Source organism: Zonotrichia albicollis, chromosome 24, assembly GCF_047830755.1.
Source record: "Zonotrichia albicollis isolate bZonAlb1 chromosome 24, bZonAlb1.hap1, whole genome shotgun sequence".
Lineage (NCBI taxonomy): Eukaryota > Metazoa > Chordata > Aves > Passeriformes > Passerellidae > Zonotrichia > Zonotrichia albicollis.
The window spans coordinates 1,210,901-1,224,012 of NC_133842.1; the positions used below are offsets into that span (position 1 = coordinate 1,210,901).

Consider the following 13,112-nt stretch of genomic DNA (forward strand, 5'->3'; position numbering starts at 1 on the left):
AAAAAAAAAATAAACACAAAAAAACCCAAAAAAAACCCCACAAAAAAACCCCCAAATCTCCCGGCCCGGCGGCTGCCGCCACTGGCACTGCCCCTGACAGAGAGAAAAAATACAAAAAATAACAAAATAAACCCAAAAAACAAAAAAACCCCAGATCCAAAAAAATGATCAAAAAATGGACAAAAAATGACCCAAAAGTGCCTAAAAAATGGCCTAAAAATGGACAAAAAATGGTCAAAAAATGGACAAAAAATGACCCAAAAATGGACAAAAAATGGACCAAAAATGGTCAAAAAATGGACAAAAAATGGTCAAAAAATGGACAAAAAATGGACAAAAAATGGCCCAAAAATGGACAAAAAATGGCCCAAAAGTGGACAAAAAATGACCCAAAAATGGACAAAAACTGAACCAAAAATGGACAAAAAATGGACAAAAAATGACCCAAAAATGACCCAAAAGTGACCAAAAAATGGACAAAAAATGGATAAAAACTGAACCAAAAATGGACAAAAAATGGACAAAAAATGGATAAAAACTGAACCAAAAATGGACAAAAATTGGTCAAAAAATGGACAAAAAATGACCCAAAAATGGACAAAAAATGGCCCAAAAATGGACAAAAAATGGCCCAAAAATCTCCCGGCCCAGCGGCTGCCGCCACTGGCACTGCCCCTGCAGCAAAAAAATCCAAAAAATAACAAAATAAACCCCAAAAATCCAAACAAAAAACAAAAAAAAAACCTCCAAAAAAACCCAAAAACCCCCCCCAAAAAACCCCAAAAAAAACCCACAAAAAACACCTGAAAACACCAAATTAAACCCCAAAATCCAAAAAAGGACCCCAAATAAACAAAAAAAAAAAAAAAAACCAAACAACAACAACAAAAAAACCCAAACAAAAAACAACAAAAATAAAAAAAAAGAAAGAAAAAAACCCCAAGTGCCCAGGTGTCCCTAAACTCCCAAATTTCACCAATTTTCCCCCAATTTTCCCCAATTTTCACCCATTTTCCCCCATTTTTTCCCCATTCCCCCCCAGCTGTGCCCAGCTGTGCCAGCTGTGCCCAGGTGTCCATAAACCCCCAATTTTCACCCATTTTATCCCGAATTTTATCCCAAATTTTCACCGATTTTCTCCCAAATTTTCACCGATTTCCCCCAAATTTTCACCGATTTTCTCCCAAATTTTCACCGATTTTCTCCCAAATTTTCCCCCCAGCCGTGCCAGCTGTGCCAGCTGTGCCAGCTGTGCCCAGGTATCCCTAAACCCCCAATTTTCCCCAATTTTCCCCCATTTTATCCCAATTTTCCCCCCAAATTTCACCGATTTTCCCCCAATTTTCTCCCAAATTTTCACCAATTTCCCCCCAACTTTCACTAATTTTTCCCCCATTTTTCCCCCAATTTTCACCAATTTTTCTCCCAAATTTTCACCCATTTTTCCCCCAATTTTCACCAATTTCCCCCCATTTTTCCCCCAATTTCCACCAATTTTTCCCCAAATTTTCACCAATTTTTCCCCCAAATTTTCCCCCAATTTTCACTGATTTTCCCCCAATTTTTTCCCCATTTTCCCCCCAGCTGTGCCAGCTGTGCCCAGGTGTTCCCAGGTATATCCCAGGTGTCCCTAAACCCCCAATTTTCACCAATTTTCACCAATTTTCCCCAATTTTATCCCAATTTTCCCCCAATTTTCACCAATTTTTCTCCCAATTTTCACCCATTTTCCCCCCAATTTTTAACCAATTTCCCCCCAATTTTCCCCCAAATTTTCACTGATTTCCATCCAATTTTCGCCGATTTTCCCCCAGTTTTTCCCCATTTTCCCCCCAGCTGTGCCAGCTGTGCCCAGGTGCCCCTAAACCCCCAATTTTCACCAATTTTCCCCAATTTTCACCAATTTTATCCCAATTTTCCCCCAAATTTTCACCAATTTCCCCCCAATTTTCACCGATTTTTTCCCAAATTTTCACCAATTTTCCCCCCAATTTTTAACCAATTTCCCCCCAATTTTCCCCCAAATTTTCACCGATTTCCATCCAATTTTCGCCGATTTTCTCCCAAATTTTCACTGATTTTTCTCCCAATTTTCTCCCAATTTTCCCCGATTTTCCCCAAATTTTCACCAATTTTCACCAATTTTTCTCCCAATTTTCCTCCATTTTCCCCCCATTTTTCACCGATTTTTCCCCCAAATTTCTCCCAATTTTCCCCCAATTTTCACCAATTTTTCCCCCAAATTTCCCCCATTTTCCCCCAAATTTTCACCCATTTTCCCCCAGTTTTTTCCCCATTTCCCCCCAGCTGTGCCAGCTGTGCCAGCTGTGCCCGGGTACCAGGTGTCCCTAAACACCCAAATTTCACCGATTTTCTCCCAAATTTTCACCAATTTTCCCCCAATTTTCCCCCCAATTTTCACCGATTTTCCCCCAATTTCCCCCCAATTTTCCCCCAAATTTTCACCGATTTTTTCCCAATTTTCACCCATTTTATCCCAAATTTTATCCCAAATTTTCACCAATTTTCCCCCAAATTTTCCCCAATTTTCTCCCAAATTTCACCAATTTTCACCAATTTTCCCCCATTTCCCCCCCAGCTGTGCCAGCTGTGCCAGCTGTGCCAGCTGTGCCCGGGTACCAGGTGTCCCTAAACACCCAAATTTCACCGATTTTCCCCCAAATTTTCACCGATTTTTTCCCAATTTTCACTGATTTCCCCCCATTTTTTCCCCATTTTTCCCCCCCAGCCGTGCCAGCTGTGCCAGCCGTGCCCGGGTACCAGGTGCAGGCGGTAGCTCCTCTCGAATTTCATGTATTTGAGGCAAAACTCGCAGATCCAGAGCTTGGGCTGCTTCCCGTAATCCTCGGGGAACGGCGAGAAATACCAGGCGTCGATCTCAAAGTGCCCGATGTGGATCTTGTCCACGTACTTCACCTTGGTGATCTGAAACAAACAAAGGTGGCACACCTGGGCACACCTGGGCACACCTGGGCACCAAAATCCATGAAAAATCCCAAAAAACCCCGAAAAAATCCCATTAAAAATGGCCAAAAAATGGTCAAAAAATGGTCAAAAAATGGCCAAAACCAGCCCAGGCGTCGATCTTGCCCAGGAATTCACCTGGGTTATCTGCATGGCACACCTGGGCACACCTGGGCACACCTGGGTGACAAAATCCACAAAAAATCCCAAAAAAATCCCATTAAAAATGGCCCAAAAATGGCCTAAAAATGACCCAAAAATCCCGCAAAAAATGGTCAAAAAATGGCCCAAAAATGACCGAAAAAGGACTAAAAAATGGACATAAATGGCCAAAAAATGACCCAAAAATCCCGCGCAAAATGGTCAAAAAATGGCCCAAAAATGGCCCAAAAATGACCGAAAAAGGACCCAAAAAATGGACAAAAAATGGACAAAAAATGGCCCAAAAATGGCCCAAAAATGACTGAAAAAGGACCCAAAAGTGGCCAAAAAATGGCGTAAAAATGGACAAAAAATGACCCAAAAATGGACAAAAAATAGTCAAAAAAATGGCCAAAAACTGGACCAAAAATGACCCAAAAGTGGCCAAAAAATGGCCTAAAAATGGACAAAAAATGGACAAAAAATGACCCAAATATGGACAAAAAATGGACAAAAAATGAACCAAAAAAGGACCCAAAAGTGGCCAAAAAATGGCGTAAAAATGGACAAAAAGTGACCCAAAAACAGACGAAAAATGACCCAAAAGTGGCCAAAAAATGGCGTAAAAATGGACCAAAAATGACACAAAAATGGTCAAAAAATGGCCTAAAAATGGCCCAAAAATGGCCAAAAAAGGACCCAAAAATGGCCAAAACCAGCCCAGGCGTCGATCTCGTAGTGCCCGATGTGGATCTTGCCCACGTACTGCACCTTGGTGATCTGAAATAAAAGTGGGCACACCTGGGCACACCTGGGCACCAAAATTGTCAAAAATCCCACGAAAATCCTGCAAAAATCCCATTTAAAATGGCCAAAAAATGACCGAAAAATGGTCAAAAAATCCCGCAAAAAATGGTCAAAAAATGGCCCAAAAATGACCGAAAAAGGTTCCTAAAATGGACAAAAACTGGACAAGAAATGGTCAAAAAATGGCCCAAAAATGACCCAAAAATTGACAAAAACTCGACTAAAAATGGCCCAAAAATGGCCAAAAAAGGACTCAAAAATGGCCAAAAAATGACCCAAAAATCCCACAAAAAAAAGGACAAAAAATGACCCAAAAATCCCGTAAAAAATGGTCAAAAAAATGACCCAAAAATGGCCAAAAAATGACTGAAAAAGGACCCACATATGACCCAAAAATGGCCAAAAAATGGTCAAAAAAAGGCCTAAAAATGGCCCAAAAATGGCACAAAATTGGACAAAAAATGGACAAAAAATGACCCAAAAATGGACAAGAAATGGACCCAAAAATGGCCTAAAAATGGACAAAAAATGGCCTAAACCAGCCCAGGCGTCGATCTCGAAGTGCCCGATGTGGATCTTGTCCACGTACTGCACCTTGGTGATCTGAAACAGGCAAATGTGGCACAGCTGGGCACAGCTGGGTGACAAAATTCCCGAAAAATCCAAAAAAAATCCCGTTAAAAATGGCCCAAAAATGGGCAAAAAATGGTCAAAAAATGGTCAAAAAATGGCCAAAAAATGACCCAAATATGGACAAAAAATGGTGTAAAAATGGACAAAAAATGGTCTAAAAATGGACAAAAAATGGCCTAAAAATGGCCCAAAAATGACCTAAAAATGGACAAAAGATGGACAAAAAATGGACAAAAAATGGACAAAATTGGACAAAAAATCGCCAAAAAATGGCCCAAAAATGGTCAAAACCAGCCCAGAATTCTGGAAATTTCCCCAGGTGTGGATCTTGCCCAGGAATTCACCTGGGTTATCTGCATGGCACACCTGGGCACACCTGGGCACACCTGGGCACCAAAATCCACGAAAAATCCCAAAAACCCCTGCAAAAATCCCGTTAAAAATGGCCCAAAAATGGCCAAAAAATGGACAAAAATGGCCCAAAAATGGGCAAAAAATGGACAAAAAATGGCCCAAAAATGGCCCAAAAATGACCGAAAAAGGACCCAAAAATGGACAAAAAATGACCGAAAAATGACCCAAAGATTCACAAAAACTCGACCAAAAATGACCGAAAAAGGACCCAAAAATGGACAAAAAATGGCCCAAAAATGGACAAAAAATGACCCAAAAATGGCCATTTAAAATCCCATAAAAATCTCCAAAATTCTCATTTAAAACCCCATTTAAAACCACATAAAAATCCCCAAAATTCAAATTTGAAATCCTATAAAAATCTCCAAAAATCCCATTTTAAATCCCATAAAAATTCCCGGCTCTGCTCCCCACTCACGGCCTCGTGCTCCTTCTCCAGCGCCGCCGTGGTCGGGTCCATCTCAGCGTAGGTCTGCAAAACCAGTACGGACCAGTATAAACCAGTATGGACCAGTATAAACCAGTACGGACCAGTATGGACCAGTATGGATCATTATAAACCATTATAAACCAGTATGGACCAGTACGGACCAGCATGGACCAGTATGGATCACTATAAACCAGTATGGACCAGTACAGAGCAGTAACAGCCAATACAAACCAGTAAGAACCAGTAGAAACCAGGAGGGACCAGTGCTTGATGTGTGATCCCAGTTCCTCCCAGTCCATCCCAGTAACCCCAAACTCCATCCCAGTCCATCCCAGTCCCTCCCAGTATAACCCAGTTCATTCTCAGTCCATCCCAGTCCATCCCAGTCGCTCCCAGTAGATCCCAGTCCCTCCCAGTCCATCCCAGTCCATTCCCAGTCCCTCCCAGTACATCCCAGTTCCCTTTAACTCCCTCCCAGTATATCCCAGTCCCTCCCAGTCTGCCCTAATGCCATCCCAGTCCCTCCCAGTCCCTCCCAGTACCCTCTAATCCCATCCCAGTCCATCCCAGTATATCCCAGTACCCCCTAACCCCATCCCAGTCCCTCCCAGTATAACCCAGTTCATTCCCAGTATATCCCAGTCCCTCCCAGTACCCCCTAACTCCCTCCCAGTCCATCCCAGTTCAATCCCAGTCCCTCCCTGTCGCTCCCAGTCCCTCCCAGTCTGCTCTAACCCCATCCCGGTCCCTCCCAGTTGCTCCCAGTATATCCCAGTAACTCCTAACTCCATCCCAGTCCCTCCCAGTCCGCTCTAATCCCATCCCAGTCCCTCCCAGTCCCCTTTAACTCCCTCCCAGTCCCTCCCAGTATATCCCAGTCTGCCCTAACTCCATCCCAGTCCCTCCCAGTCTGCTCTAATCCCATCCCAGTCCCCTTTAACTCGCTCCCAGTCCCTCCCAGTATATCCCAGTCTGCTCTAATCCCATCCCAGTCCCTTCCAGTCCATCCCAGTACATCCCAGTCCATCCCAGTACCCTCTAATCCCATCCCAGTCCCTCCCAGTATATCCCAGTGCCCTTTAACTCGCTCCCAGTCCATCCCACTCACTCCCAGTCTATCCCAGTACCCCCTAACCCCATCCCAGTCCATCCCAGTACCCCCTAACTCGCTCCCAGTCCCTCCCAGTCCCCTTTAACTCCCTCCCAGTCCCCCCAGTCCATCCCAGTACCCCCTAACCCCATCCCAGTCCATCCCAGTATATCCCAGTCTGCTCTAATCCCATCCCAGTCCCTCCCAGTATATCCCAGTGCCCTTTAACTCCTTCCCAGTATATCCCATTCCCTCCCAGTCTGCCCTAATCCCATCCCAGTCCCTCCCAGTCCCTCCCAGTCCCTCCCAGTCCATTCCCAGTCCCCTTTAACTCCCTCCCAGTATATCCCAGTCCCTCCCAGTGCCCCCTAACCCCATCCCAGTCCCTCCCAGTATATCCCAGTCCCTCCCAGTCCCTCCCAGTATATCCCAGTCCCTCCCAGTCCCCCAGACCTTCTGCACGTGGTTGATCTCGTCGTGCTTGCGTTTCTGGTTGCGGGTGATTTTGCGCTCGGGCTCGGCCAGCTCGGCCAGGAACGGCTCCGAGCTCTTCTGGGCGGCCTCCTTGAGGCTCTTGGAGAGCGCCAGGCGCTCGCGGCGCACCCACTCGTCCAGGCGACGGTTAACTGGGACGAACTGGGATTAACTGGGATGAACTGGGACAAACTGGGATACCCCAATCCACCCCAACCCATCCCAACCCATCCCAATGTATCCCAATGCATCCCAATGTATTCCAATGCATTCCAATGCATCCCAATGCATCCCAATCCATCCCCAGGCGCTCGCGGCGCACCCACTCGTCCAGGCGACGGTTAACTGGGACAAACTGGTGTGAACTGGGAGAACTGGGAGCACTGGGACACCCAAACCCATCCCCATTCATCCCAGTGTGCCCAAATCCCCATGGTGTGCAATGAACTGGGATGAACTGGGATGAACTGGGAGCACTGGGACACCCAAACCCATCCCAACCCATCCCCAGGCGCACCCACTCGTCCAGGTGACGGTTAACTGGGACAAACTGGGATTAACTGGGATGAACTGGGACACCCAAACCCATCCCCAATGCATCCCAACCCATCCCAACCCACCCCAACCCATCCCAACCCATCCCCATTCATCCCAATGCATCCCAACCCATCCCCAGGCGCACCCACTCGTCCAGGCGACGGTTAACTGGGATGAACTGGGATTAACTGGGAGCACTGGGACACCCCAATGCATCCCTATCCATCCCTATCCATCCCAGTGTGCAATGAACTGGGATGAACTGGGAACCATCCCCAGGCGCTCGCGGCGCACCCACTCGTCCAGGCGACGGTTAACTGGGATGAACTGGGATTAACTGGGATGAACTGGGATACCCCAACCCATCCCCATTCATCCCAGTGTGCCTAAATCCCCACAGTCTGCAATGAACTGGTTTGAACTGGGAGCACTGGGACACCCCCAGTTCATCCCAGTGTGTCCCAATCCTCCCAGTTTGGAGTTAACTGGGAGCACTGGTTTGAACTGGGAGTCACTGGGAACCACCCCAGTTTGTCCCAGTCCATCCCAGTTTGTCCCAGTCCATCCCAGTTTGTCCCAGTCCATTCCCAGTTTGTCCCAGTTCATCCCAGTTTGTCCCAGTCCATTCCCAGTTTGTCCCAAATCCCATCCCAGTGCTCCCAGTCCCTCCCAGTTGATTCCAGTCCCTCCCAGTTTGTCCCAGTTTGTCCCAGTGCCCTCCCAGTCCATCCCAGTTTGTCCCAGTCCATCCCAGTTTATCCCAGTCCCTCCCAGTCCATCCCAGTTTGTCCCAGTCCCTCCCAGTTTGTCCCAATCCCCTTTTGACCCATCCCAGTCCCTTCCAGTTTGTCCCAGTCCATCCCAGTTTGTCCCAGTCCATCCCAGTCTGCCCCAAATCCCATCCCAGTGCTCCCAGTCCATTCCCAGTCCCTCCCAGTTTGTCCCAGTCCCTCCCAGTTTGTCCCAGTCCCTGTTTAACCCCTCCCAGTCCCTGTTTAACCCCTCCCAGTTTGTCCCAGTGCCCTCCCAGTTTGTCCCAGTCCCTCCCAGTCCCTCCCAGTCCCTCCCAGTCTCTCCCAGTCCGTCCCAGTTTGCCCAGTTCACTCACAGCCCACGTAGTGCACGTAGAACTCCTCGCGCGCCTCCTGCTCGTTCAGGCGGGACTGGATCACCTCGGCCGAGTCTGCAACAAACTGGGAGTCACTGGTTTGGACTGGTTTGGACTGGTTTGGACTGGGAGGGGCCGGGGGGCACTGGGAATGGGGCTGGGACAAACTGGGATTGACTGGGATGGACTGGGATAAACTGGGAATGGACTGGGACAAACTGGGAATGGGGCTGGATCACCTCGGCCGAGTCTGCAACAAACTGGGAGTCACTGGTTTGGACTGGTTTGTACTGGTTTGTACTGGGAGGGACCGGGGGGCGCTGGGAATGGGGCTGGGACAAACTGGGAGTCACTGGGATGGACTGGGATAAACTGGGAATGGACTGGGACAAACTGGGAATGGGACTGGATCACCTCGGCCGAGTCTGCAACAAACTGGGAGTCACTGGTTTGGACTGGTTTGGACTGGTTTGTACTGGGAGGGGCCGGGGGGCACTGGGAATGGGGCTGGAGCAAACTGGGATTGACTGGGATGGACTGGGACAAACTGGGAATGGACTGGGACAAACTGGGAATGGACTGGGACAAACTGGGAATGGGGCTGGATCACCTCGGCCGAGTCTGCAACAAACTGGGAGTCACTGGTTTGGACTGGTTTGTACTGGTTTGGACTGGGAGGGGCCAGGGGGCGCTGGGAATGGGGCTGGAGCAAACTGGGATTGACTGGGATGGACTGGGACAAACTGGGAATGGACTGGGACAAACTGGGAATGGACTGGGACAAACTGGGAATGGGGCTGGATCACCTCGGCCGAGTCTGCAACAAACTGGGAGTCACTGGTTTGGACTGGTTTGTACTGGTTTGTACTGGGAGGGACCGGGGGGCACTGGGAATGGGGCTGGGACAAACTGGGATTGACTGGGATGGACTGGGACAAACTGGGAATGGACTGGGACAAACTGGGAATGGGGCTGGATCACCTCGGCCGAGTCTGCAACAAACTGGGAGTCACTGGTTTGTACTGGTTTGTACTGGGAGGGACCGGGGGGCACTGGGAATGGGGCTGGGACAAACTGGGATTGACTGGTTTATACTGGGATGGACTGGGAGGGGTTAAAGGGGGACTGGGATGGACTGGGAATGGGGCTGGAACAAACTGGGATTAACTGGGAATGGACTGGGACAAACTGGGAATGGGGCTGGATCACCTCGGCCGAGTCTGCAACAAACTGGGAGTCACTGGTTTGTACTGGTTTGGACTGGTTTGGACTGGTTTGTACTGGGAGGGGCCGGGGGGCACTGGGAATGGGGCTGGGACAAACTGGGATTGACTGGGATGGACTGGGACAAACTGGGAATGGACTGGGACAAACTGGGAATGGGGCTGGATCACCTCGGCCGAGTCTGCAACGAACTGGGAGTCACTGGTTTGTACTGGTTTGGACTGGGAGGGACTGGGAGGGCCCGGGGGGCACTGGGAATGGGGCTGGGACAGACTGGGATTGACTGGGATGGACTGGGACAAACTGGGAATGGACTGGGACAAACTGGGAATGGGGCTGGATCACCTCGGCCGAGTCTGCAACAAACTGGGAGTCACTGGTTTGGACTGGTTTGGACTGGTTTGGACTGGGAGGGGCCGGGGGGCACTGGGAATGGGGCTGGGACAAACTGGGATTGACTGGGATGGACTGGGACAAACTGGGAATGGGACTGGATCACCTCGGCCGAGTCTGCAACGAACTGGGAGTCACTGGTTTGTACTGGTTTGTACTGGTTTGGACTGGGAGGGGCCGGGGGGCACTGGGAATGGGGCTGGGACAAACTGGGATTGACTGGTTTATACTGGGATGGACTGGGACAAACTGGGAATGGGGCTGGATCACCTCGGCCGAGTCTGCAACAAACTGGGAGTCACTGGTTTGTACTGGTTTGGACTGGTTTGTACTGGGAGGGGCCGGGGGGCACTGGGAATGGGGCTGGGACAAACTGGGATTGACTGGGAATGGACTGGGACAAACTGGGAATGGGGCTGGATCACCTCGGCCGAGTCTGCAACCAACTGGGAGTCACTGGTTTGGACTGGTTTGTACTGGGAGGGACTGGGAGGGACCGGGGGGCACTGGGAATGGGGCTGGAACAAACTGGGACAAACTGGGAATGGACTGGGACAAACTGGGAATGGACTGGGACAAACTGGGATTGGGGCTGGATCACCTTGGCCGAGTCTGCAACGAACTGGGAGTCACTGGTTTGGACTGGTTTGTACTGGTTTGTACTGGTTTGTACTGGGAGGGACCGGGGGGCACTGGGAATGGGGCTGGGACAAACTGGGAGTCACTGGTTTATACTGGGATGGACTGGGACAAACTGGGAATGGACTGGGACAAACTGGGAATGGGGCTGGATCACCTCGGCCGAGTCTGCAACAAACTGGGAGTCACTGGTTTGGACTGGTTTGGACTGGTTTGTACTGGGAGGGACCGGGGGGCACTGGGAATGGGGCTGGGACAAACTGGGATTGACTGGGATGGACTGGGACAAACTGGGAATGGACTGGGACAAACTGGGAATGGGACTGGATCACCTCGGCCGAGTCTGCAACAAACTGGGAGTCACTGGTTTGGACTGGTTTGGACTGGTTTGGACTGGGAGGGGCCGGGGGGCACTGGGAATGGGGCTGGGACAAACTGGGAGTCACTGGTTTGGACTGGTTTGGACTGGGAGGGACTGGGAGGGGCCAGGGGGCACTGGGAATGGGGCTGGGACAAACTGGGAGTCACTGGTTTATACTGGGATGGACTGGGAGGGGTTAAAGGGGGACTGGGATGGACTGGGAATGGAGTGGAACAAACTGGGATTGATTTGGTTTATACTGGTTTATACTGGTTTATACTGGTTTATACTGGGAATGGGGCTGGATCACCTCAGCTGAGTCTGCAACAAACTGGGATTAACTGGGATATACTGGGATATACTGGTTTATACTGGGAAGGGAATGGAACAAACTGGGAATGGACTGGGACCAGTTCCCCATTTCCCCCCCACTCCCAGTTTGCCCAGTATCCCACCCCCAGTATCCCCAGTTTGCCCAGTATAACCAGTAACCCACTCCCAGTATAACCAGTATAAAATTCCCAGTATAACCAGTAACCCGTTCCCAGTATAACCAGTATAACACTCCCAGTATAACCAGTATAACATTCCCAGTATAACCAATAACCCATTCCCAGTATAACCAGTATAACATTCCCAGTATAACCAGTATAACTATCCCAGTACAACCAGTATAACATTCCTAGTCTAACCAGTAACCCACTCCCAGTATAACCAGTAACTCATTCCCAGTATAACCAGTTTAACATTCCCAGTATAACCAGTATAACATTCCCAGTATAACCAGTAGCCCCTTCCCAGTATAACCAGTAACCCACTCCCAGCATAACCAGTATAACACTCCCAGTATAACCAGTATAACATTCCCAGTATAACCGGTAACCCATTCCCAGTATAACCAGTATAACCATCCCAGTATAACCAGTAACCCACTCCCAGTATAACCAGTATAACATTCCCAGTATAACCAGTAACCCATTCCCAGTATAACCAGTATAACACTCCCAGTATAACCAGTATAACCCTCCCAGTATAACCAGTATAACACTCCCAGTATAACCAGTAACCCACTCCCAGTATAACCAGTATAACATTCCCACTATAACCAGTATAACCCTCCCAGTATAACCAGTATAACCCTCCCAGTATAACCAGTATAACACTCCCAGTATAACCACTATAACATTCCCAGTATAACCAGTAACCCAATCCCAGTATAACCAGTATAACATTCCCAATATAACCAGTAACCCATTCCCAGTATAACCAGTATAACCCTCCCAGTATAACCAGTAACCCACTCCCAGTATAACCAGTATAACCCTCCCAGTATAACCAGTACAACCCTCCCAGTATCACTCACGCCAGCTCCCGTCCGCCCGCCGGCACAGGTACGTCTCCCCGATCTCCACCGCCACCTCGGCATCCCGGCCCGTTCCCGCCGCCCCGGGGGCTCCGCGGCCGCTGCCGGTGCCGCTTCCGGGCCCGGTTCCCGTCCCGGTTCCCTCCGGGGCCGCTCGGGGCCCGCCCGGGGCCGCCCCGGAGCCGCCCGGGGCCTCCGGTACCGAGCCGGGCTCCGCCGCCGCCATCTTGGAAACCGCCGGAAGTGACGCGCAACGGCCGCGACGCGTTGCTAGGAGACGAGGAAAGGGCGGGGATTGGTTGCTAGAAGACGGGGGAAAGGGCGGGGATTGGTTGCTAGAAGACGGGGGAAAGGGCGGGGATTGGTTGCTAGAAGATGGAGAACGGGCGGGGATTGGTTGCTAGGAGACGGGAAAAAGGGCGGGGATTGGTTGTTAGGCTAAGGAAAAAATGGCGGGGATTGGTTGCTAGGAGAAGGGGAAAGGGCGGGGATTGGTTGCTAGAGGAAAGAAAA

General features: G+C 49.6%; 1 protein-coding gene across 3 annotated transcripts in view; it reads right to left on the minus strand.

The window, feature by feature from the left end:
* LOC141731688 (histone acetyltransferase KAT8-like) overlaps positions 1–12,924 on the minus strand; it is a 30,501-nt gene extending 17,577 nt beyond the window's left edge. The window contains exons 1-5 of one of the 3 annotated variants that reach the window (XM_074558135.1): positions 12,600–12,896; positions 8,620–8,694; positions 6,954–7,126; positions 5,399–5,452; positions 2,782–2,946 (exon numbers count right to left, since the gene is read on the minus strand). In XM_074558135.1, coding sequence (XP_074414236.1) covers positions 2,782–2,946; positions 5,399–5,452; positions 6,954–7,126; positions 8,620–8,694; positions 12,600–12,825 — 693 coding nt within the window. In that variant the 5' untranslated portion in view covers positions 12,826–12,896. Of the gene's footprint in view, positions 1–2,781; positions 2,947–5,398; positions 5,453–6,953; positions 7,127–8,619; positions 8,695–12,599 lie in introns of all 3 variants that reach the window. The other 2 variants (XM_074558134.1, XM_074558136.1) reach the window with 2 other exon arrangements.
* Positions 12,925–13,112: the final 188 nt, after the last annotated feature.